General features: G+C 48.9%; 8 protein-coding genes across 8 annotated transcripts; 3 read left to right on the top strand and 5 right to left on the bottom strand.

Annotated features, from left to right (window-relative positions):
- Positions 1-720: 720 nt before the first annotated feature.
- ONS95_011382 (uncharacterized protein) lies at positions 721-1,077 on the bottom strand (the record flags this gene model as incomplete). The annotated part of the gene is made up of 1 exon (XM_058504992.1): positions 721-1,077. One exon carries the CDS (start codon positions 1,075-1,077, stop codon positions 721-723), a length of 357 nt encoding a protein of 118 aa, XP_058359548.1.
- Positions 1,078-2,939: 1,862 nt separating this feature from the next.
- On the bottom strand, positions 2,940-5,251 carry ONS95_011383 (uncharacterized protein). Its single transcript, XM_058504993.1, has 6 exons — positions 4,593-5,251; positions 4,420-4,539; positions 4,281-4,364; positions 4,175-4,231; positions 3,785-4,128; positions 2,940-3,713 (listed from the first exon to the last, which is right to left on the bottom strand). Exons 1-6 carry the CDS (start codon positions 5,165-5,167, stop codon positions 3,025-3,027), a joined length of 1,869 nt encoding a protein of 622 aa, XP_058359549.1. The 5' UTR covers positions 5,168-5,251; the 3' UTR covers positions 2,940-3,024.
- Positions 5,252-5,529: 278 nt separating this feature from the next.
- On the bottom strand, positions 5,530-9,472 carry ONS95_011384 (uncharacterized protein). Its single transcript, XM_058504994.1, has 2 exons — positions 6,529-9,472; positions 5,530-6,457 (listed from the first exon to the last, which is right to left on the bottom strand). Exons 1-2 carry the CDS (start codon positions 9,267-9,269, stop codon positions 6,127-6,129), a joined length of 3,072 nt encoding a protein of 1,023 aa, XP_058359550.1. The 5' UTR covers positions 9,270-9,472; the 3' UTR covers positions 5,530-6,126.
- A 25-nt stretch (positions 9,473-9,497) lies between these two features.
- ONS95_011385 (uncharacterized protein) lies at positions 9,498-11,780 on the bottom strand. Its single transcript, XM_058504995.1, has 3 exons — positions 11,286-11,780; positions 11,122-11,143; positions 9,498-11,071 (listed from the first exon to the last, which is right to left on the bottom strand). The coding sequence occupies exons 1-3, from the start codon at positions 11,330-11,332 to the stop codon at positions 9,812-9,814; spliced, it is 1,329 nt and encodes a 442-aa protein (XP_058359551.1). The 5' UTR covers positions 11,333-11,780; the 3' UTR covers positions 9,498-9,811.
- Positions 11,781-12,161: 381 nt separating this feature from the next.
- CYS3 (cystathionine gamma-lyase cys3) lies at positions 12,162-15,163 on the top strand. Its single transcript, XM_058504996.1, has one exon. The coding sequence runs from the start codon at positions 12,559-12,561 to the stop codon at positions 13,816-13,818; it is 1,260 nt and encodes a 419-aa protein (XP_058359552.1). The 5' UTR covers positions 12,162-12,558; the 3' UTR covers positions 13,819-15,163.
- On the top strand, positions 15,164-16,653 carry ONS95_011387 (uncharacterized protein; the record flags this gene model as incomplete). The annotated part of the gene is made up of 2 exons (XM_058504997.1): positions 15,164-16,004; positions 16,146-16,653. Exons 1-2 carry the CDS (start codon positions 15,718-15,720, stop codon positions 16,651-16,653), a joined length of 795 nt encoding a protein of 264 aa, XP_058359553.1. The 5' UTR covers positions 15,164-15,717.
- Positions 16,654-16,950: 297 nt separating this feature from the next.
- RPC25 (DNA-directed RNA polymerase III subunit rpc25) lies at positions 16,951-18,215 on the bottom strand (the record flags this gene model as incomplete). Its single annotated transcript, XM_058504998.1, has 6 exons — positions 16,951-17,114; positions 17,234-17,358; positions 17,449-17,512; positions 17,601-17,687; positions 17,944-18,139; positions 18,204-18,215. 6 exons carry the CDS (start codon positions 18,213-18,215, stop codon positions 16,951-16,953), a joined length of 648 nt encoding a protein of 215 aa, XP_058359554.1.
- A 700-nt stretch (positions 18,216-18,915) lies between these two features.
- ONS95_011389 (uncharacterized protein) lies at positions 18,916-21,006 on the top strand (the record flags this gene model as incomplete). Its single annotated transcript, XM_058504999.1, has 2 exons — positions 18,916-20,204; positions 20,259-21,006. 2 exons carry the CDS (start codon positions 18,916-18,918, stop codon positions 21,004-21,006), a joined length of 2,037 nt encoding a protein of 678 aa, XP_058359555.1.
- Positions 21,007-22,253: the final 1,247 nt, after the last annotated feature.

The raw sequence follows: 22,253 nt of genomic DNA on the forward strand, positions 1-22,253 counted from the left end.
CTGATGCGGCGCAGATGGTATATGCCTTGGACGCTGGCATTCTGCCTTTGGGGCATTGAATTCTGTAGCTGCATATCGCTGGGACAATCTTGATCGCCACCGCGCTTCGATTATGTTTGTCGACCCCGGTGCTAGAGCGGAGGTGGGACCATGTCTACTTTACGTGCTGCGGAACAACTAAATCCATTCGTCAAGCAGTGCGTGGAACACTTCCATGTGCTGCTGAGCAAAATTCTGGAGACACACCAGTCACGCTCAGATATTGCACTCAACAGCACTTATTCCAGGATGTCTTTGGAGACATTGGGTTCGACCAGGATAGCTACTGTTTTGGAAACGACGATATATCCTAGCTGGGATCCTTGGAAATATCTTCACGACCCTTGTGGAGGCACACTCGAAACATGGACTTCTTTTCCACCATTTATTCTAAGACTATCGCAGACTAGTCAAGTCAAGTGAGACGAATACATGAATTTCTGAACATTTCAACCTCTAGCAGACAATCCTGGAAACAGAAGGCCCACGATCAAGAGATTGGCCTACAAATACACAGATATCGGATCCGATCAATCAATTGAACCTCGAAGCGTCACAAAGTTCACCCCTGTTCACTCCATCGAAATCCCAGGAACGAAACTCCAAACTCCAAAGTGCTAAATCGCTAGAAGCGCTCACTTCAAAGACATCATCAAGAAGCACGAATCAATCAACGATATCTCATATCCGTCCCAACGTCCTCTCGCCTCCAAAATTGCTTGTCCGATATGGGCCATAGTTGATGGCACCAAATGCTTCCCTTCCATTCGTCTTGATACCCTTCTTCTCATTTTGCTGACGGTCGTACTCGGCGGTTGGTGGTTCGCCGATCGAGGAGAGGAACTTCTTCGTCTTCTTCCATGCTTTGGAATTCTTCGACTCTCTTGATGATGATGAAGGAGATTCGGTCTCTAGGAGAGGCTTGTATGACTTGAAGGAGGAGGTTGTCGATTGGATTGAGGCTGCGTAGTTGTGCTTGTCGGAGGAGGAGGAGGAATAGTTTCCTTGTGAGCTTTGGCTGTTGGATTGATCGGACATCTTAACTGTGTTGGTAGAGGATATGTTGTGAAGTAGTTTTATGTGGTGGTCTTTGATGAGAATGTGTAAAACTGAGCAGAAGACTTGAGGATTGGTAGATGATGATGGTGAATGCTTTGTGGAGAGAATAATTCAGAAGGAACATGGAAGATTTATATAGTTCTCTTCCTTTCCTGTAGACTAGGAAATCAAAACAAATAACGCAAGCCTCTAACGAATTTTGCTGCCTTGAAATTTTTAGCCAGTAGGCAATGCAAGCCACGCATCCCTAAAGAAGATCGGACCATGGATTAACCAAACCAACATATCATACTCCACCATATGGGGAGTTCTAATTCCCCATGCTCGACCGCACCAGCATCACATAGAACTCTCCGATTCGTCGCACCCTTGCACAGTCACAGGATGACGATTTCGGCACCCCACTTTTCAGGCTTCTAAATTACGAACTTCGCCAAACCACAATAATACAGTACCAAAGCAAAAGGACCAGCTAAGAACTCCGAAAACCTTGGCTGCCTGACATGAAAATGTGCCTTAGTTATTACTCACATGGCCGATTGACTCAACTCGGGTCGTGCGCCGTTTCGACTATTCTGAAGCCACTCCCGAGTAGTTAGTTATTAATGGTGAGTCGGGTCACGCTACCGTACATGACACTGCCTGGGTTTTTTCTGCTGCTCAAGAAGCTTGTTTTCTGTTGGTGACTGATAGAATTCTGATTGGGGAACACAACGACAGGAAACACAACTGAGGCATTAAGACGAAACCAACAATGGGCATGCAAAGATGGCTTAGTAAGCGTTATTTCCTGTCTCGTCTTCTTTCGCAGCTTATCTGAACATCTAAATCTCCCCAACAAAACCTGTGACTCCTGGTCAGAAAAAGTTCCCAGAAAAGTTGCCGCGAACAACTAAGCCGTGAAAATTGAGTCACAGTCTGGTTAAGCCCAAATTCTTGCGGAACTCGGCACTAGTTCATAAGTTTGGTGTGGTGTAGGGTATGTCTCCTTTAGGCCTCGGTCAAGAAAGGGGCTGCTTACGAAATTAAGCGAAATGTTAATTCGGCAGCCTAGTTGAGGTACGCCGGGTGGACACGCAAAATCTGACGTCCACCGTGCAGGGACATCGTGGATCATGCAAGTTTGCGCAAATCGCAGTTGTCGCAGGTGCCTAAAAGATGAGGTATTTGATAGTCGTGTTCTACACCAATTAGAAGGAGTCCTTGTTTTCAAGACCCAAGTACCGTAAGCGAACTCAGTGGTGGAGGAATTTGATGACCGTCTTACGCTTTAGTATGCTCTGACAAAATGAGCCATTGGTCGCCCAGTTGGGAGGGCGTATCAGACTACTTGACTCGACAAGCGAGATGGAACATGGCATGCAATTGTGAGGTCGCTGTGCCTTCAAGTTTCTCCTGAGCGTCAATTCTGCCACACGGGCGCTTCCAGAGCAATCCAGCAGACTCGCACATCTCACGCAATTGTACGAACATATCATAACAGACAACAACAGACAATACGTGCTGATGACAGATCTTTGGGCTACTTTGAAACAAATAGCCATTTATCGTTGTTAAATGAACAACCAGACTAGTACCATGCACATAATGCTTCCGAAGATGGTGGCTGGCTTGCCATCCCCTCCCGCAATCGAAGGCTGAGATACCTTGAGGGTTGAAAATTTCTGGGACTTGTAATTATAAAATCTTATCATCCAAAACATAGTTTAGAGAGTCAATTCTCGAAAGGCTAATGGTCTGTGTGTATGCGCGACGTTGCAAATTTTGAGTGGTCATCTCGTTGTTGACATGTGTGCCAGCTATTAAGCGAGGTTCCGCCTTGCATGCTTAAGGTCAAGAAGAGAAAAAGATTGACTGTGGAATATGATGTGATTAAATCAATCAAGGACATCTCTAAATAATCGCTTTGTGAGAGCTTCCCAAATCCTACGCCGGATGTACATACGCCAACCCCGGATCGTTATTCACAATCTCACAATCATCTCTCACCCTTTTACACTCCTCTAAACTCCCATTAAAGCAATATCCACCCTCCAAATTCAGATTCACACACTGACTATATCCCCCCCTATATGCATCAGGACACGTCTCCTGGTACAACTCACATCGTCTAATACTCTGCTGGAGACAGCGCGACGGACATCCAGAATCGAACTCCGGCCTGCCATCCTCGTAACAGTAGCTGCAGTCCCAGTCCACAGCCGAACAGTCCCTCGAACAACCTGGTTCAAGTCGCGCTGGCACAGCTGCCCTACATTCTGCGTAGCCTGGAGCAGAGAGATACGTGAACGGTGTTGGGTTGTCGCGGAGATACGCACAAAGTGTTGTGGTGGCGGTGGGAGATTTACTTGTTGATGTGCTCGTTTTGGTCGTAGAGGTCTTGGTGCTACTGGCCGAGGTGCTTGTTGAGGATTCTGGTTTGTCGCAGGTACAGCGGCGGAAGTTTGCGGTCTGGAATGCTGCGAGACCGACCGGCCCGGCGACGATGCGGTAGAATGCTGCGCCGAGGCGGGTGCAGACTTGTTCGAGCTCGGGATCGTCGCCTAGTTTGCACTTTGGGAGCATGCAGTTGAGGAATCGATTGTTGCAGTCGAAAAAGTTGATACTGCAGTCATCTAATCAAGTGTTAGCTGGGAACATGAGTGATAATCGTACTGTTGAGGACGAGAGAGCGGGTTGTGTTTACCGAAGCAGGCATCATGGCCATCACAGCAAGGAGAGAAGTCAAAGAAGTCGAAAGCGTAGGGGACCGTGACACCGAACGACCCACAAGCATTTACAGTTGCTGGAGGTGCTCCTGGTTTCAGGAAAGCTGGGCCACCGAGAAGACAGCGGGGACTTGCTGGGATGGGAGGATTGACGCTACGAAGGAGTCGGAGGAGGGTGATGTCGAGGAGGAAGAGAGGAACTTCAATGAAAAGAATGCCGTCTCTGATTTCAATTGCTTTGCTAGGCGATGTAGAGCTACGACGTGTGATAATTGAGGTGGTATTCGAAGAGAGCGCACCGTTACAGTCAATTGACCATATTCTTTGAACAAATTAGCATGTGCCAGTACGAAAGGAAAGACGCTTACGATGTCGCAATCTGCCCTTCAAGGCCTGGATATGTGGTTGGCGATGCACTGTTTGAACTTTTCCGTCTTAGCAGTTTGCAGATCGTCTTGTGAGGCTCGGATCTACCTTGAGTCAACTAGAATATAAGTACTCGCATCCGAAACACCCAGATATCTCGGCGAGGCTTCATCAGTCACCAAATCGAATAAGCTTATATTTATCAGCCTCAACCCAGTCAATTAGCAGCAGAATATAGAAAACATACCCAGACGCAGAAATCTGCACCCGAAATGTCAAGCCGTTATCCTCATTTTGATAGCCGAGGACAGAGCCATTGTTGCCAAGAGCACCAAGTACATTGCCGTTCGTGCCATCGACGATGTATCTATGAAGTTTGGTCAGATCATTGGTGACAGATTCCGGGGTGAAAATACATACAGTCTGAAATCTGGGTTGTAAGGGTCTACTGAGCAGTCATTGTAAAAAGACGGGGGTTGAAGCGGAGACTGAGAAGGCGATGGCGAGCCGGTACTGCCTGAAGAGGTTGACTCTGAAGTAGTTTGAGAGGCAGTAGAGGACGACGGCGTAGGTAGTGAGCTACTGGCGGATGATAATGCAGGCGAAGACGTTGGGTATGGCACTCCATTAGAAGGACTTTCCCCTCCAGGTATATAGGGTGGTGGAGTTTGCGCAGTGACCGTCTTCTCAACAGTAACCGTCTTCGTATCATAAATCAGCGTATCCAAGAAGGTTGGCGCATTCGTTATTTCCGTCTCATACCCATTGCCAAATACAAACGTCGCATTTTCAATCACCGAGCATGAAAGTGAGAGAGGGGTGAGGACAACGTCGTAGGAGACGTGAACGGTGATGGTTGGAACTGGACATGTAGCTTGGGTTTTGATTTCCACGCCATTGGATTGTGCAACTACTGCTGTGAATAGTGTAGAAAGTGCTGACAGTGTGAAGAATACGAAGAGCGCATTAAAATTAGAGCGGTGGTGGAGATGCATGGTGTGAGAACTTTGAGGTGGGGGTGTTGCTCAAAGGGACGAGAAGAGAGGAAGGAGTAGTAAAGAACGCAGAGGGCAATGGATGTATTTGATTGCTGCGAAGCCATCGCGGCAGTTCTAAATTCCTACCTCAATTTTCTTCTCTGGAAAAGATGCCAAGTCGTTGATTTCCATCTCCTCGAGCGCAATATGTGGACTTGGCGATGTCAATGAGGTAAAGAGCGTTGACACATAAAGAACAACATTCCAACTAGAACGGCTAGGGCTGCTCTTGGTCAACATAGACTTTTCTTGTGGCTGGCAAACTCTGAGATCGATTAGCTTAAATCGTAGATAAGATTCAGAGATGTCACAAAATTGTCCACGGGGCAATAAACAGCCAATGACAACCAAGAAAAAACTATCAAATGCGGTGGCTCCTCAAGTATGGGAAATTTGTTTATGCACCCGTACCGTATGGCGTCTCGTAAGGTTTGGCTATGTTGTGCATCTACCTTCTTACTCCGTACCTGGATGATAGTGCTAGCCGCGAGTTCCAAAAAGGGGGTGGCTTAAGCCCACACAGCAAAAGCAGCTCACGGCTACTTAAACAGACGAATGACGCGAAAGACGAAGACACAGCTAGCGAGAAGCACCTTGGCAGAAATGTGTTTTGCAAGAAGTGTTATTAGCCAAGACCATACCCAAGATTTTGGTCGCGACCATGGCTTTCAGCCGCACCTGGCGTCGGACATGATTCAGTGTGCCTGGATCAGAGACGAGACGGAGGTCTATCTCAGTACCGCTGCTAGAGGCAGGGCTGGATGAGAATCACACTGTTGTAAATTACATTTCGATTTGAATTTCGACGTGATTTCTCCAGGAGATTGGTAGACATGGACATACTAATATCTTAGGCGCCAGATTCACGCTCAAAAGCCAAGCAAGCATAATGCTTCCCCACCAACTGCTGCCAAAATTCACCATCTGACTTCTCCCTTCGCCTCACCCCCTTCACCAAGCTTTAAACAACCATTCTTCCTCCTCTCCGCCATCCACCTCTCGATCCAACTTTTCATCTTCGCTCGTCCAGGCGCACTTCCTACGTTAACAGTCGGGACGACCTTCTCAATGCGCAATGCACAAACAAACATAGTCAGCTCACGGAAACTGCTATGTTCGGAGTAGGGGACTCCAAAGCACGAGGCTTCGCGAGTGCTGCCGCGCTGGGGCGTTAGTTCCATCATGGAGAAGGAAGAGCGCCAGGAAGGGGAGTGCAGGATTGTTGGGATGGCGGGGGAGGCTGTGAATCTATGAGGATGTTAGATACGACTTGTAAATGTGTTTATGTGATACTGCCACTGGGAAACGGAGCGACTAACCGAGAATTTGGAGGGCGATAATTCCAACCACTAGGTCTGAAGCCTACGATACGGCTGAAATGCGGTTTGTAGCCATTCAAGTAATCCTGCAGCGTCTCCGGCCGGATCTCCATTAGCATCTGCATATGTATCTGCGCTTCTCTCGGATCACTTGTCATCCTGGAGCTCAACTCCTCGTCTTCTAGCGCAGCGCAGATTTTCATCTTGCCAGGTGGCGCCCAGATCTTACAGTCCAGGGCACGAGCTATGCCCATGCATATTCGCTCTTTGCCTATACTGTACGTGCCGCAGACGACTAAGAGCCTACCGCGTGATTTGGTATCCTTTGATGAGTTGATGGACATGGCAATACTATCGTCTTCGGACTTGATGGTGGCGTTCTGTACGAATTTGGTCATCCCGGTCCCGGCTCGCTCCCGCTTGACAACCTCCCATGCATCGTTCTCCTCGGCGCGTTCCTTTTTGAGGGAGACGCACATGTCGGCGCAGGCTTTAATGACTTCTTCTTGAGACGGGAAGGAGTATTTAGGATTGAGGTAGGTAGTATCGAGGTAGCAGACATCGATTTTCTGCTGTTTAGTATTGCCAGTGATAGTGTCGACGACATCTGGCATAAGAAGAGGATGAGCGAGATGGGCTGGACAGGCACGAAAATCTCCGCAGTGTAGAATCCTTTGTACTTTTGGATTTGCTCCTTTCCCAATGACCTTCTCGAACAAGAAGAGAGAACTGCCTGGACAGTGGTTGGCGGGAATCATCGTGATGGCCACACCTTGAGTTCCCGGGACTTCGAAACGTTCCTCGAACTCGAGAAAAATGACATACTTTGGATCCACTCGAAGTTGCTGCTTTACTAGATTCCCTGTGACCTTGCTGCAGTAGATGGGACCATGGCTCCATGTAGACGTAAGTCCAATATAGTGATCGCTGTGAAAGTGGCTAAGAAAATACGCGTTACATCCTTGAACCGCGCCATATCTAAAGGCATCGACACATATGAAGAAACCTGGCATGATTTTGTAGAATGGGCATGTTCTCTGGTATGCCGGCTTTCCTCTTGATTTCTGCTCCGAGGCGGCAGCGTTCGCCCAGGCAGCGTCTTCGGCATGTCCTGACATGAGCTTTGAGAAAGCCGACGATGGTGCTGCGGCTGCTGATCCTACTTCAAATGGATTCGCTTGGCCTGGTCTGGGTACGGCTGCTTTCCGAGCAAAACGACTGGCTCCTGGAGTGAAAAATTTGGACTCTTTCGGACCCTCCTTCTCGACAGGAGCTTTCTGCCGCTCCGGTAAAGGGATCGGATTGCCGTCTAGACAGCCATTGACATGCTTTGTAGCATCATCTGCACATATGCCGGCTAGGCTCGCTTCACAAATTGGACAACTAGCAGACATCCCGTCGTCTTCCAGCTGGTCCAACACCATTTCGTCGTCGAAACCGTTGAAAGATGCCTCATCTTCGACTGCCTCTCCTGCCTCCAATCTAGCCTGTTCCTCCATCTCCAGTCTGGTCTGTTCCTCCATCCATCTCCTCTCGACCGCTTCCTCTCCATTTCCAAACTCATCGTCTTCATCCGGAAACTCTTCAAAATCCTCGAAATTCTCCCATTCATCTACACTAGTATTTTCCTTCTTCAAGGAAGGTATGACTGGTACTTTCTTTGCCTTCTTCGCTTTCTTAGAAACTTCGCCCTCGTGCTCGCCATCGCCATTACTTTCATTCTTCGTATCAGGCTTTGGAGACTTCTTTTTCTTCTTCCTTTTCTTTGACTTCTTGTTATCACCATAAGCGGACCCCTCGCTCTCTCCCGGGATGTCATAATCTGACGGTGGAGTGTTGGGTTGCATTGCCGCCCATTTTGCTTGAGCTTCTTTTACATCTATCTTCTTGCGGGATTTTGATGAAGATTTCTTTATTGGGACCACTGATATGATAGTGGGAACCAAAGGTTTGTTTTCCCGGATCTGGACATGGTCGATAGGTTTCGTCTCCACAACTTCATTCATGCTATCGGGTTGATTCGACACAAGGGTATCTAATTCCTCCTGCTCCGCCTTCACAGCATTCTGTTGAATCGCCTCGTTATCGTCCTCATCATCTGTATCCGAGTCTGACAAAAATGGTCCACTTCTTTTCTTCGGTTTAGGTTTCGGCTTTGCGTCTACCTCTGGCGGAGGAAGTGTACACCCATTCTTGATGGGAACTTCGTTCTCTCTAGCAGTTTCCAGGAAATCCGCATCATTTCCAATGGCACTCGGCATGTTCTCCCCAGAAATCTTCCTCTTCTTCACCGATCCACCCACCTCATTAAACCTATCTTCGCCATCTCCATACAGATCCAACTCCTCTTCTGCGAGGACAGGACTCAGGTCCCTTGCCAGATTCTGCAAATTCGCTATTTTTGATCCATGCGACAAGAATATCGAGTCATCTTGCACAGGTCCATCAACCTTCTTGAAAAAGTTGAGGATACTGGCGTTGGGCTTGCCCTGTGGTTTCGCAGAGAAAGGCTTCTTTGTGCTGGTGCTTTGCTTGCCTAGGCTGGGAGTGTTGGTTTTGGAAGATGGACGAGGAGTAAGTGGCTTGGTGGAACTGCGACTGGACATTATCGTTACTGTTGTGGTGGATTGAAGAGGGGTTCGATCTGTGCCGGGTGGCGTTGGAGGTCGACCTGTTGAGGGTCTGAGGGGAGTGGTGGTTGAAGGGTCGATAGTGATGTTCTCTCGTGGGTTGCGGAACATTATTAGCTGGCAATTGCTACGAGTTCATTCAGGGCGAGCGCTTTCGTGACAGGGTCGGCTCGCTTGGTGTACGAGACTCTCAGGATAGGACAATGCTGGAATGGTGGAGGCCTTTTGACGCGAGATTCATTGACGCGGTGTCAGGTGGGTTAGCGCGCTTGGCATTAACGCAGGCTGATTCGGTGCAGCGGGAAGAGCATGACCACTGTTTCCAATACAAGGATATATGTATTGTAAAAAGTATCAGTTACATTTGAAAGAAGCATAGTATACAGTAATAGTAGTTATCATTCGTTTCATCTCCCATCTATTAAGTAGCTTCATTCTCAAAGGTTTCCATGTACCGTCCGAGGTACGTAATCAACACATCCTGTCCGAATGCACTCCACATCTACTGGCTGGCAACTTGAGCTGGATGATATATTCCTCCGAGCCCTTCAAGGATCGCAGGATATTCCTGGCCCTTCTTGTGCCAGCCGTTGTAAGTGTCCGTTTGTCAAACTTGACCCAATCCCGGTCCGCCTCATTACTAAACACCCTCTTCAATCCAGGGGCTCCACAACACATCCGTTGACCATCGAAGCTAGCATTTCGATGTGCTGCGTGACGTCTGCCTCAAATTCGTCTTCTAGCTTCACAGTATCGTTCTCATACAATGTATGCAGCGAGCATCCCCAAACCTCTTCACTCATCGGACCTTCGTGATTCGCAACCCGTAATGCCCACTCCATCTTAGGCCACCAATCCTGCGGCAGCAGACTGAAGATACCGTTAACCTCTCGCTTAGCAATTCCCTCTAACCACCATACGTCATCCACCATTTTCGTAAGCGCAAAGAAGCATGCTGAGATCACGAGGGCTCTTGGATCTTGCTGTCCGATTAAATCCACATAATGTCGAGAAACGGTAGCTGCGAAGCCAAGAATGCGATTGCGTACAGGCTTCTGATGGGACCAGTTCAAAAATGAAACTGCATGTTCATACGCTTGTTTGGTTTCTGGTCGTGCCATGGGTGGGAGATTCTCTAGTTGCTCCTCGAGTCCCTGTAGGAGTGGCGCGAAGAACAGCTTCCGCTCTGGATCTGGGTCAAGAAAAAGCGCTGGTTGGCTGTTGATGATAGGGTATATGCGATTGCTTGATCTCAGCCATTGCCAACTCGCAAGAACAATCGTCTTGACTCCTTGGAACGAATGGAACCAAGCCAATGGGAGAGTATATGTTCCGTTCGCCTCGTCGTCAAAACGTCTCGAGGCTGATGCCTGGAAAGCTATCAGAGCAGAAGTTGAGAACAACGCTTCCGCATTCATTTCCGAAAGTCCTTGATTCAACAGGTTTGAATACTGTGCGATCGAGGAGGCCATGTATCCATGCGACGCTCGTATCAAACTGTGGTCTTCCGGATGTATAGACCGCAAATGCAGAGCAGACACCGCCAGAATGGCATCCATTAGATATTGAGCATCATACGCTATTGTCGGTATATCAACCTGCCATACATGGTTCTGCTCCTTCGTATCCGAGAATGTCTGCGAAGTGAGAGCTGTGTAGTGGTGCAAGAGCTTGAACTCCAAGGACCGGGACACAGTGGAATTCGAGTGTGTTCTGACAAGCGAGGTAGGGTTCTGATACATTGGCATCACCGTAGACGAACGCGGGGTGGAAGTTGATGATGATGCCGACCCCATGCGAGGACTTGGGGCCGGGTAAGGTGTGCTGGCGGATGCTGGCGTCTCGGGACACTCGAAATCGCAGGAAACTCCATGTTTAAGACAGTTACCACAAGTTGGGTGTACTTCATCGCACTAGAATAGTGTTAGGCCCGCCGAAGCTTGGGGAGAACGGGAATTCTGACCTTTATTTTCCTATTCTTGCATCTGTGAAACGAAGTCAGCACGGAAAGTAGTTTGGCTCAGCAAGCGTGAATGTCCACACAGGGGATTAGCCTGCCAAAGGAAAGAGACACTGCACATGCAATTGTTCCCGGACTGCACCGCGTATTCTGAAAATTTGACTGACCTTTGGCAGCCTGCCTTAGACTTCTTGTGTGACCTTCGCGGGGGCATTGCTCGTCGTCCTAGAGCCGGAGCTGAAGCTGTGGAATCAGGATCAAGGAATAGGGAATGGCGGAGTTTTGTTATTTGTAGGAGGGGGGTTCCTATGCATCGTGATGCCGTAGAACCGCAGGTACATAGGCATCAAGGTCAAGACGAAGAGTAGGGGAGAGGTCAGGGTCTGCGACAGTTCAGTCAACACTGCCTCACTGGTGCCTCCTCTTCATAATGGGGTTTTGGTTGTTGTCTGTTCTGTTCTGTTCTGTTCCGTTTGGGGTTTCCGATTGATGTCGGTTCCGGCAGCAGCACGAACCCGACCGCTTGTGCAGGACAGTGATCGACCAATAGGGTCGCAGATCCCCGAGCTCTCGTTTGTCGTACGTCTCTGGTATCGAGTATGAGGGGCATCACCTCGGCCAGAACGAGTGACGATGCGGCAGGGGCAGCAGGGGCAGCAGGGGCAGCAGGGGCAGCAGGCGAGCGAGGCTTGACTCTTGAGGCCAGCCAGGCCGCCAGGTGAAGCACGGCTGGGGCTTTGGGGCTTTGGGGCTGAGTGCTGCGAGCGCTGCTGACTGCCCAGTGCCCACCTCTGCCCTGGCGACCATCGGACCATGCCCTGGCCACGGGAAAAGTGGGCGTCCATGATGCCTGGGACTCAGGCTCAGGGACTGAGGTGGGCCGAACCAAAGAAAATAAAATCAAAATTTATGGACCACCTGGTAAGGTACAGCCTCCAGGTATACCAGGCATAGGTAAATCATATTATATGTACATGCAGCACAATCGTACAGGTACTCGTACCTAAAGGTAGGCACAGATACCTTAATAGACTGTATTATAGGTAACAATGCAAATGTCTAGAATACTAATCAAGCCTCAATCCCTTCCATACCTCCTTACCTGCCCTGCCATCTGACTAATTGACTCTCTTACCTGCGTCCAGCCCAGAGAGTCACCGAATTGCGTGATACACACGCCCTTTGTCCTTGTCCGGTCGTAACCGCACTTCGTGCAATCCATTATCAATCACTTCTCGATCCTTCAGATCAATCCCCACCAAACATTGCTTCATAAAATAAATTTCACCGCCCCTCCACTCCACAATCCTTCACTTCAAGACATCCTCCAACACTCTTGGTTACAAATACTCTTCACGCCTCACCATTTCCTGCTGCGCAATCAGTCTTCGACCGAACTCTTCTAACTACCCCTCGTCAAACACGTAACGACTTTTCAACATGGCCGACCACCCAATTGATACCCCTCCACGAGCTCCCTCTCCAGTCCAGGGTTTTGGCACTCTTGCTGTCCACGCTGGGTCTCGTCATGATCCTTCCACCGGTGCTGTCATTGCTCCAATTTCGCTATCGACCACCTTTGCGCAAACCGCTGTAGGCAAGCCGGTCGGGAAATACGAATATAGCCGTTCCTCCAACCCCAACCGCGATAACTTCGAGGAAGCTGTTGCAGCTCTAGAGCACGCAAAATATGCATTGGCTTTCTCTTCAGGCTCCGCAGCCACTGCCATCATCTTGCAGAGTTTGGCAGCGGGCAGTCATGTTATCAGTGTGAGCGATGTCTATGGTGGCACACACAGATACTTCACCCAGGTCGCAAAGGCACACGGTGTCAAAGTCACTTTTACTCCAGAAATTGAGGTCGATATTAGAGAACACATTACTCCAGAGACAAAGCTGGTATGGATTGAAACTCCTTCAAACCCTACTCTGCGACTGGTTGATATTCGGGCCGTTGCTACCCAGGCGCATGAACGTGGTGTTATGGTTGTGGTGGACAACACTTTCATGAGCCCATATGTCCAGAATCCTTTGGATCACGGAGCTGATATTGTCGTCCATTCGGTTACCAAGTACATCAATGGACATTCGGACGTGGTGATGGGTGTTGCAGCTTTCAACTCCGATGCCATGAAGGAGAGACTGGGATTCTTGCAAAACGCCGTTGGAGCCATCCCCTCGGCATTCGATAGTTGGTTGGCACACCGTGGATTGAAGACTTTGCATCTGAGAGCAAGAGAGGCAACAGTCAATGCTACTGCTGTCGCAAAGGCCCTGGAGGCGTCGCCAAATGTTATCGCAGTCAATTACCCCGGACTGAACTCTCACCCACACCGAGCCATCGCCATCAAGCAACACCGAAACGGCATGGGCGGTGGTATGCTCTCTTTCCGCATCAAGGGCGGTTCAGCAGCAGCCGAGCGATTCTGCCAGACCACAAACATCTTCACACTCGCAGAATCACTAGGTGGCATTGAGAGTTTAGTCGAGGTCCCCAGCAGCATGACACACGCCGGTATCCCCAAGGAGCAGCGTGAAGCAGTTGGTGTCTTTGATGACTTGGTGAGAATCAGCTGCGGTATCGAGGATGCGGAGGATCTCAAGCAAGATGTTCTCCAGGCACTGGAGAGGGCAGTTGTCTGGCCTAAGATCTCGAATGGTCTCAAGGGCATCATCGGTGTCAACGGATACGCTGCTTGATCCGAAATATACCTCACGAGCTACGAGAGTTGCATTGCATTTTGGGCATTTTAAGGAGTTCGAGATACGGCGTTATTTACAAGTCTTTCTACAAGATAGACTTGCTTTGGATCTACTACCGGAACTGTGTTTTCCTATAGACAGGATATAGGATTGTGTCCAGCGAATACTTTTCAGATACCTCTTGACTATTAGTCAGAAAATAGAAAATAGGCGGTTTCCTGCTCTACATCCATTTCACTCTGCAAACAAGCTTGCTTGAAAACATAATCCTGTAGCTGATTGGTCGGGAGACGACAGGTGACGACGAGGGTCTGAGCTGGGCAATCCCATGCTTTTTGATTTTATTTTGTCGTGCCTTCTCTGTCGCAGTCGAGAACAACTATGACTCGTTGTAAGATATCAGACGCTTCTCGTCTAGTAACTTATATTACCATCAATCTGTGTCACTGTCAGTTGCCCATCGAGTTTCTCTGCTGAGTGTAAGAAACACTACACGTCTGCAGCCTCGCAGTTCAACAAGTTCATCATTTCCCACTGCTCCTGCCATGCATCTTGCGATCCTGCTGGGACTATCAGGGTTTAGAAGGTTGGATCAGGAGGAAGACTGTAGAGCTCGACTGGCTCGGGAACTGGAGGATCTGAGAAAGGCGAGATTTGGTCTTTCAGTTCAGCACAGAGACGATTCACTAAGTACGCATAGGCAGATCTATGACAGTGATTATTCTGATTGTAACGCGGAAGAGCTTCCCAGCTTGCAGGGGCCTCAGATGGGACAGCGGAAAGCTTCTAATGAAGAGTTTTCATAAATAGACTGTATTTTGCAGCATTTCGGTGGGTCAGAGTCTGGATAATCCCAGAAGCTACACTTGCCACAGATTTATTGATTACACCTAGAAGTGAGACTCTGCCATGTAACTTAATCTGCTAGAGCTATCTTACGTATATGAGGAGCATATGGGGCGTACAGGTTTTCCAAAATCGCATCATGAGTAAACGCTTGACCCTTTGAGACGCCTTGATGTTATTCGACGTGAGGGGCGAGTTGTCGGTGAACCTTGCACCGAGATATCTGTCTTTCATATTCTTGACCTTATCATCTTTGTTCCTCAAGGCATCATTTGCTCGCGATAAACATGTGCACAATTTCGCCTTGGGAGGACTGATGTCAAAGCTGGGGACTCTTTTTGCGTCCCACCCATTGTTGTTGATGAATTGTGCAAGTTACAGAGAGGAGGTTGGGTGGAAGAAGGTGTGCTTCATTGATGAAGATTCGCGTTTGAAGTAATAATGATAGCAACGAAATCTCACTCAACACATATCGCAACATACAACGACCAACTTATATACAACTCCTGAGGATTTCTCCACTTGCTCGAACATCTGTCAGTGCATCCTGTCAACGAAAGAAAGAAACGTATCAAGGAAATTAGTAATCCAGATCAACACTCCATCAACAACGCTCATAGGCCGCCCTATCCCGAAGGCTTGCAGCACTCAAGCATCAATTGGTCCCACCTGAAATACCAAGAAACTGAACCATGCCAGCACGCGAGATATCTGAATTAAAGGATTCGGGAACCCCTGTGGTGGCTTTCCTGTTCGGGAAAGTGATTGGATGCCACCGCTCAGCTCTGGCTCGCTTAGAGATATAGTTCACAACTCGTGATGGGGATGGGTAAAAATAAACATGGGCTTTGGGGATGCATGGATGGCAGGTTTGAGGCAGAGGGAGGTACTTTTGTAAGTGGGCTTTTTGAGATTTCCTCGAGGTGTTTTGTACTTCTCGTCTTGTTTATTTTGTGTTCTACTTCGTTGTACCGACGGTGCTACGAACGACTGCTTTTCGGACGGAATCCTTTGGGCAAGCGAAGATAAGGTCGTGTACACGTCTAATATATGGCGACTCAACAACCTCATTCAGGGCTCGAAGTCGCGCCGGACACAAAGCCATATCTCGCGCCACAGTCGCCAGCTCCGACGAGCCATGTTCAGCCTTATTATGGACAGTCTCCTGAAAGTATGGGAGGGCCACCGGGTGGATATGTAGGGAAGGAGAAGACGATTTGCGGTGTGAGGAGGCCGACGTTTTGGTTGGCGCTGCTGTTGGCGTTCGTTACAATTGCGAGTGGGATTGGTGGTGGGCTGGGAGGGAGCCTGGCTGTGAGGAGTATTAGAAGGAAATGGTGAGTTTGTGTTATTCTCAGGCATGGCTTTGTGGAAACTCAGTGGTTAAGTAACTGGGGAATGAGATAAATTTAGACTGATGGTGGCTTCCGAAGACTTGTGTTAGAGTTTAGAATGGTCAGTCGCTAATAAGTAAACAGTTCTTCCTCAAACGTTAACCTTGACACCGGCTCTGGCACCGACTCCTCAGGATCCAACTCAAATCCTGACGCCATCTATATAACCCGCACACGAACCATCACCTCAACTCTCTCTCCAGACTCAACACCCACCGCCACAAGCGACATCACCGTCCCCACCTCCGGCTTCCTCGCCCTCGACTGCCCGTCCCTGGACGGCAACAACATCCAAGCATTCGGCTCAACATTCAAAGTAGTCTGTGGACAGGACTCTGCAGGCCCAGACATAATCTCCATTGTAGCGTACAGTTTGCTAGACTGCGCGAGAGCATGTGCGACGTATAATGCGAACGGGGTGGCGGCGAGTGGGAAGACGTGCGTGGCGGCGACTTTTAATAGTTATTTGGCGTATGTGAGTGCGCATCAAGGGACGTGCTGGTTGAAGACCGCGAGTACGAAGGGGAGTGAGCTGGTGGATGGTTTGACTGGGGTGGATAAGAATACTTATGCGCAAGTGGTGTTGCAGTAAGTAGAGATTGGTAAGGGGAGTCATAAGAAATTGGAATTGAGGTAGACGAAAGCAACAGATTGTCTTTCTGTATTGAATGAGGTGCTTGTAATCTAATTCAAAGCAACAAACTTTCTCATCCGTATCCTGGTAAGGTGTACTTGCCTGAGGAACTTTTTGCTCCACTCGGCGTTTTCCGAGAGGAGCAACATGTAAACACATTTGCCTCTCTCTAATCCAATCCCTTCCATCTTTGCCTCCTCCGAAGTCACCTCTTGGGTCTACGTCCCCGTAGAGTGTCTAGTTTTTTGGTTAGGTTCACTCCGCAACAGCTTCTTCCTCCTCCTCAGCTTCTTCGCCATCCCACCAGATGATAGGTCCCATTCCTGCATCATCCATGCTTCCAATCAGCGAGTACGGACTGTTCTTGGTCTTGCCACTACCAACAGGGATTGTGAGGCTATTGGATGGTTCTTCTTTTTCTGTGGGGAAAAGGATGAGTGTTAGACTTTCTTTTGGACGGTAGGAGGGAGAGCGGTGGATAAGATATGTTGATTTGGGAGGGGCAGGAGCGAGAAGAAGGATTTGGGGAGACTAGTACCTCTAGGGCCAACGGGATTCTGATCTTTCCAGACCTCGTCTTGGATACGGAGACGTACGGTCTCGTGAGTGTCGAAGAAGAGAGTGTTGTCTTCGGTGCGCCATTCGTAGATCTGTTCGCCGCTACTGGGAGGTTGTTAGCGCTTGAAAATGGGACGTGAGGTAACATGGGACTGGGGAAAGGGGATCATAGCGAAAGGAGGAAATGATGCTGACAATTCGGAGCCTTCTGGAAGAGATTGCCTGGGGACGAAGATCTCGTCGAAGAAAGGAAGGCGTACTGGGAAACGAGCATTAGTCTTGTTTCTTGGAGTATGGGGAAAGGGGCTGTGCAGCATTTGGAGTGGTCCTTTTGTTGATGTACGTACCTCTGATACCATCCGTGTTGGCGCTGCTTATACGACCAACTATTACTTCGTGCTTGAAAGGCCGGAAGACTATGAGGCGGAACTCGACTATATGGGTAAGATCAGCTATATTCTAGTTTTGGATATTGATAACAAGGCTATGATGGATCTCCTTCATATTAAACTAGAAACACTGCCGAATCAAGAAGTGCAGGAAATATTAAACTGGCCAAGCACATGAATAGAGAAGCAACCCGTAAATCAAAAGTTCACCATGAAGCCATAACAATATTGAAGAGAACAAGAGAGGCCTGGCCCGGCTCATAAAATCATACTTGGCGATGGCAGGAGTTGGGAAACATACCATTGACGTTGACAAGACCGGTACCATGACCAATCAAACCTTCAGACGAAGACAAGAGATCATAAAGACAGATGCAGAGCCCGATCTTTTGAATGACCTTGTTGGCATATTTAGCATTGATGTTATCCTCGATAGCTTGTGCTGCGTCCTTGTTGAAATCTTCTGGTACGATCTGGACAAGATCCGCGATTTTGGTCTGCTGAGAGGTCAATGGTAGTTCTTCGATATTACTCCCAAGGGTAATTCGCTCTCTGACTTACGAGAATAAACATGCCGGAGGGAGGGAAAATGGTTTGGCGTTAGGGAGATTTGGACTTGATATTTATGACGAACAAGAATACCAAGGACTAGTTTTGAGAACAGGTCCAAGAGGGCGCCCTTCAGCTTGGACCTTTTCCAGCCAGAGCCAAGTATTCCAAGTAGAATCCAACTTGAAGTTGAAGCCGAACAGGTCGTGAATCTTGATTTTGATACCACGTGACAAGACTTGAATTCGCTGTTTGCTGGCGCGAAAAACAGCTCGAGCCGATAGCAAACTTTTCCAATCTCGAGATGCTCGATCAACTACAACTCCACGTCCACAGCATCAAGGATCGATGATTTCACCACATTGAAGAGGTTACCTTAGTTAGTTGTCAGTGAGATCAGTCTTCGAGATAGTTGCATCTCCCAAAAGCTGTCGCATTCCTGACAAATAAGGTTTGAGTGGTTCCGCGCTAGCTGCCACGTTCCGCCAAAATGGCAGGACCTCGACCTCCTGGTGAGCTCCTCCCTGGCTCTCCCTTTCTCTTTCTTGTACCGCACGATTCAAATTGCATCTCCTTTCATCATCCTCCAGAGTCCAATTGACGCATCTTGCCATCAGAGCACATCTATTATAAGACTGTCGACATCCACAGCTACAACTACGCTTCTGAGCAACGTCTATTGCCAGCACTTGTACCGCGCCGTGTCGCTTCTCACAACGCTCCCATGGCTGGCACTCAGCAATACAACTACCCTCCGCCTCCACCGCCTCCTGGCCCTCCTCCATCGAATCACCTGCAGCAGCAACCGCAATACGGTTACCCGCAGCAGCAGCATCCTCATCCGCAATACCAACAGCCTCCTAGAGGAGGTGGTCCTCCTCGAGGTGGCCGAGGTGGCAATCAAGGAGGTCGAGGTGATTTCCATGGCAATCAACCCTATAATCCTCAACAACCAAATGGAGGCTACAACCCACAAGGACAAGGCCCTCCTCAAGCCCAAGGTCCGCCTGCTGGATATAATGGTCAGCAGTCTGCTCCATACATAGGCCCTCAAGCTCCCGGTCCCCAGCAGCCGCAGCAAGGCCCTCCTATTGGAGGCGGTTATGGTGGACCACAGTGGCAGAACAATCAGCACGATCAACATGGTCAACAGCATCATGGTCCTCCACAACATCAACAGCACCCTCACCCGCAACCTCCTATGCATGCACCTCAACCTGCCCCTTTGCAACCACAAAATTATCATCCAAATTACGCTCCACAAGCCTACCAGCCGCAGCCACAGTATGGGCCGCAACAACCACCTCAGCAGTTTCAGACTCCTCAGCCAACCCCTTCTTATGGTCACAGTGGGCCTCCTAACCAGCATGGCGGACCTCCACAGCAGTGGCAAGGTCCTCCCCAGCATGCCAGACCCCCTTTCAATAATAATAATAATCGCGGTCGTGGTGGCTTTCAAGGTGGCCGTGGAGGCCATGAAGCACCTCTCATGGGACCGCCCATTCGAATGGGATTTGACAATGATAGAGGAGGACATATGGCTCAAGCGGGCCCTCCCTTCTCTCATCAATTTGCAACCCATCAAAGTCCACCTCCCCCATTCTCTCAACCACACTATCAGCCGTATCCCCCTCAAGATTTCTCTCATGGAGGACAGCGTCCACCGCTAGATCCCAATCCATACAACTCTGGCCCTAATCGGGGTCGAGGCAATTCAAATTTCAGAGGCAGAGGTGGCGGTCGTAATGATTTTCAGCATTCTCGCGGCGGTCGTGGTGATCGCGATCGTGGCGATAATCGTAACCATCATCATGGAGGTGGTCAGAGATCTACTTCAGAGAATCGCCAAAGGCCTGCAGGTGCAGATGCCAACGGCAAAAAGAAGAAGAAGCGTCGCACCAATACTCTTGGTCTCACACCAAATGGTGTTGAGCATGAAGACAGCGAAGATGAGGTTGATGATGCCGACGAAGAAGCCAGACTTGTCACTTTGCTTGGTCCTGATACTCCGCAGTATGTTTGTTTGTTTGCGATAGGAGATTAGTTCTTCTTGCTAATATTTTCTAGGTTGCCAACTGATTTGGAAGAATGGCTTGCTGAGCGAAGAAGTAAATTTCCTACGAAAGCTCGTAGAGAAGCTGCCGCAGAAGAGCTTCGTCAACGACGTGAGCAAGAGCGTGAAAATAGACAGCGCATCAAGCAGGAGAAGTCTATCAAGAAGGAAGAGGGCGAGACCAAACTCGAGATTCAGCAGAGAAAAGCCGAAAAGCTCCGACGTGAGCTCGAGAAGGCTGAGCGAAAGATCCAAGAATCCATGGGCGGTTCTAAGCGCAAGCGTGAGAACGGCGATGAGGGCGATGAAGTCCGTGGTCAAGTGAGCGATGACGATTCCGATGGTTCATCGGATTCTGGCTCCGATGACTCCAAACCTGAAGCAGCTTCTTCTCGCCAGAATGCACCGTACCGTGTTTCACAGCCATCCAAAGCTCAACTTCAACGACATTGCAAGTACTTTTCGACTGGTGGTACCTGCGGCAAGAAGGGCAAGTGTCGCTTCGTTCACGACCAGGAGGTTCGCAATCAAGCTTTGAGAGATAAGGAGGCAAACGGTGGAAAGATGACTCTTGCACAACGGCTCATTCTCAACGACACGGCAAAAGATGATCTGACCATCTTGAAGTCTATCAAGTATCTCAAGGAGAAGGGATTGATGTCGGAGCAACTCACTGGTACATCAAGAAACGATGAGGAGCCTACCAGATTTAAAAGTGAGGAGAATACCTACACCGAGAACCTCACGTATGGAGACAATTGAGCTCGCCTTCTTCATTCCTGATTCTCTACCTTTCAATCACCACTTCCATCAACGTCTCGATATTTTCTCGCTCTTTCGACTTCACATTTTCATACAGCTCGAGGACAAGGTCTACTATAGAATCTGAGGCCGTTCGTTTTGAGGTCCAGTATTTCCTGGCAATGGCAAAGTGCTTGGTTCATTTACGTTCCTGCAGCTTCGCTCTGGAATGGGGCTCTGGGTGGTGAATAGGTTAAATCATGCCATGTTGCTCGAGTCCTATTGGATGGAGTCGCTTTCGTCCCGTACGATGTCCTTCGGACTACATCTTTGACCGCATTTCATATCTGCAGTCGACTAGAATGCGTTTCCTTTCAGTATTGCCTGTATCACCGCTTTTCATTCCGTCACACAATGGTCCTAATGTACTCGGTTCTCTTTTCTTTGACTCGCTAGTGAGAGGGCTTGTGCACTGGTAAAATTCAGAGTTACAACCGCGAATCGCGATCTGCAGTTGCTGCTGGTCACAGTGAATGGCTGATGAACCTGGTTGGTAGATGTTCCTGCCACGAATTGTACCATAGGAAGAAACTTTTAGTCTGTTAGGTGGTGTATTTTGATGGGTTTACAAACTTGCTTGACAGTGGCCGAAGTGATCTGGGATCTCGGATTTGTCCGATCGCAAGCAATCTGAAGTCCCTTCCCTTGGGTGTCTATTGTCTTTTGAGGACATGTCTCGAACCCTGTCTCTACAAATTGTATTTATTGAAGAGATCTTATCGCCAGTTAAATTAACAATTTGTAACAGTCCTTCCGATGTGTAAAACCAGCAAGTAGATTATCAACTGAGCTTGGAACTTATCCCGTGAGAGGACCTAACTCCAAAAGCCATACTACATGTGCTGCCATCTGGTCATTACGCTGGTCTCAAACCGATTGGACTTCTCTCTGGCGGGGCTCCTCATTGGAGGTGTCTCGCCGCCAAATTCAAAATCTGGTAAATGAGCATAGACAGAAGGGTGGAAGGGATGGAAGACGTCACCAAGAAGGCGGCTGCAAGGTCAAAGCCACCGTGTGCACACTATTGATAGCATCACGATCAGGATCGATCTCGGTAACAATTACTTGTAACCTTTGTGTTTACAGCCTTTGTGTTTGAGACATGATGGAGAGATACTCGGCGAGGTGCATGCGGCTGCCCCTTTGCATGTCACAGTTGTATTGTGCTTGGTTGTGCAAAAATGATGGGGGGATTGACTTGACTTGAC

The sequence above is a fragment of the Cadophora gregata genome (assembly GCF_030347475.1).
Source record: "Cadophora gregata isolate MNR1 chromosome Unknown scaffold_5, whole genome shotgun sequence".
NCBI classification, from domain to species: Eukaryota; Fungi; Ascomycota; class Leotiomycetes; order Helotiales; family Ploettnerulaceae; genus Cadophora; species Cadophora gregata.

Bases quoted from the DNA above. Each gene is read 5' to 3' on its own strand.
- ONS95_011383 (XM_058504993.1), bottom strand. From the start codon at position 5,167: ATGCATCTCCACCACCGCTCTAATTTTAATGCGCTCTTCGTATTCTTC. The intron at 4,540-4,592 runs GTATGTATTTTC...CAAACTTCATAG, and splicing joins TACAACCCAGATTTCAGACT to ATACATCGTCGATGGCACGA. The intron at 4,365-4,419 runs GTATGTTTTCTA...GATAAATATAAG, and splicing joins GTGCAGATTTCTGCGTCTGG to CTTATTCGATTTGGTGACTG.
- ONS95_011384 (XM_058504994.1), bottom strand. From the start codon at position 9,269: ATGTTCCGCAACCCACGAGAGAACATCACTATCGACCCTTCAACCACC. The intron at 6,458-6,528 runs GTTAGTCGCTCC...ACATCCTCATAG, and splicing joins TATCGCCCTCCAAATTCTCG to ATTCACAGCCTCCCCCGCCA.
- ONS95_011385 (XM_058504995.1), bottom strand. From the start codon at position 11,332: ATGCCCCCGCGAAGGTCACACAAGAAGTCTAAGGCAGGCTGCCAAAG. The intron at 11,144-11,285 runs GTCAGTCAAATT...TTCGTTTCACAG, and splicing joins TCTAAGGCAGGCTGCCAAAG to ATGCAAGAATAGGAAAATAA. The intron at 11,072-11,121 runs GTCAGAATTCCC...ACACTATTCTAG, and splicing joins GCAAGAATAGGAAAATAAAG to TGCGATGAAGTACACCCAAC.
- CYS3 (XM_058504996.1), top strand. From the start codon at position 12,559: ATGGCCGACCACCCAATTGATACCCCTCCACGAGCTCCCTCTCCAGTC.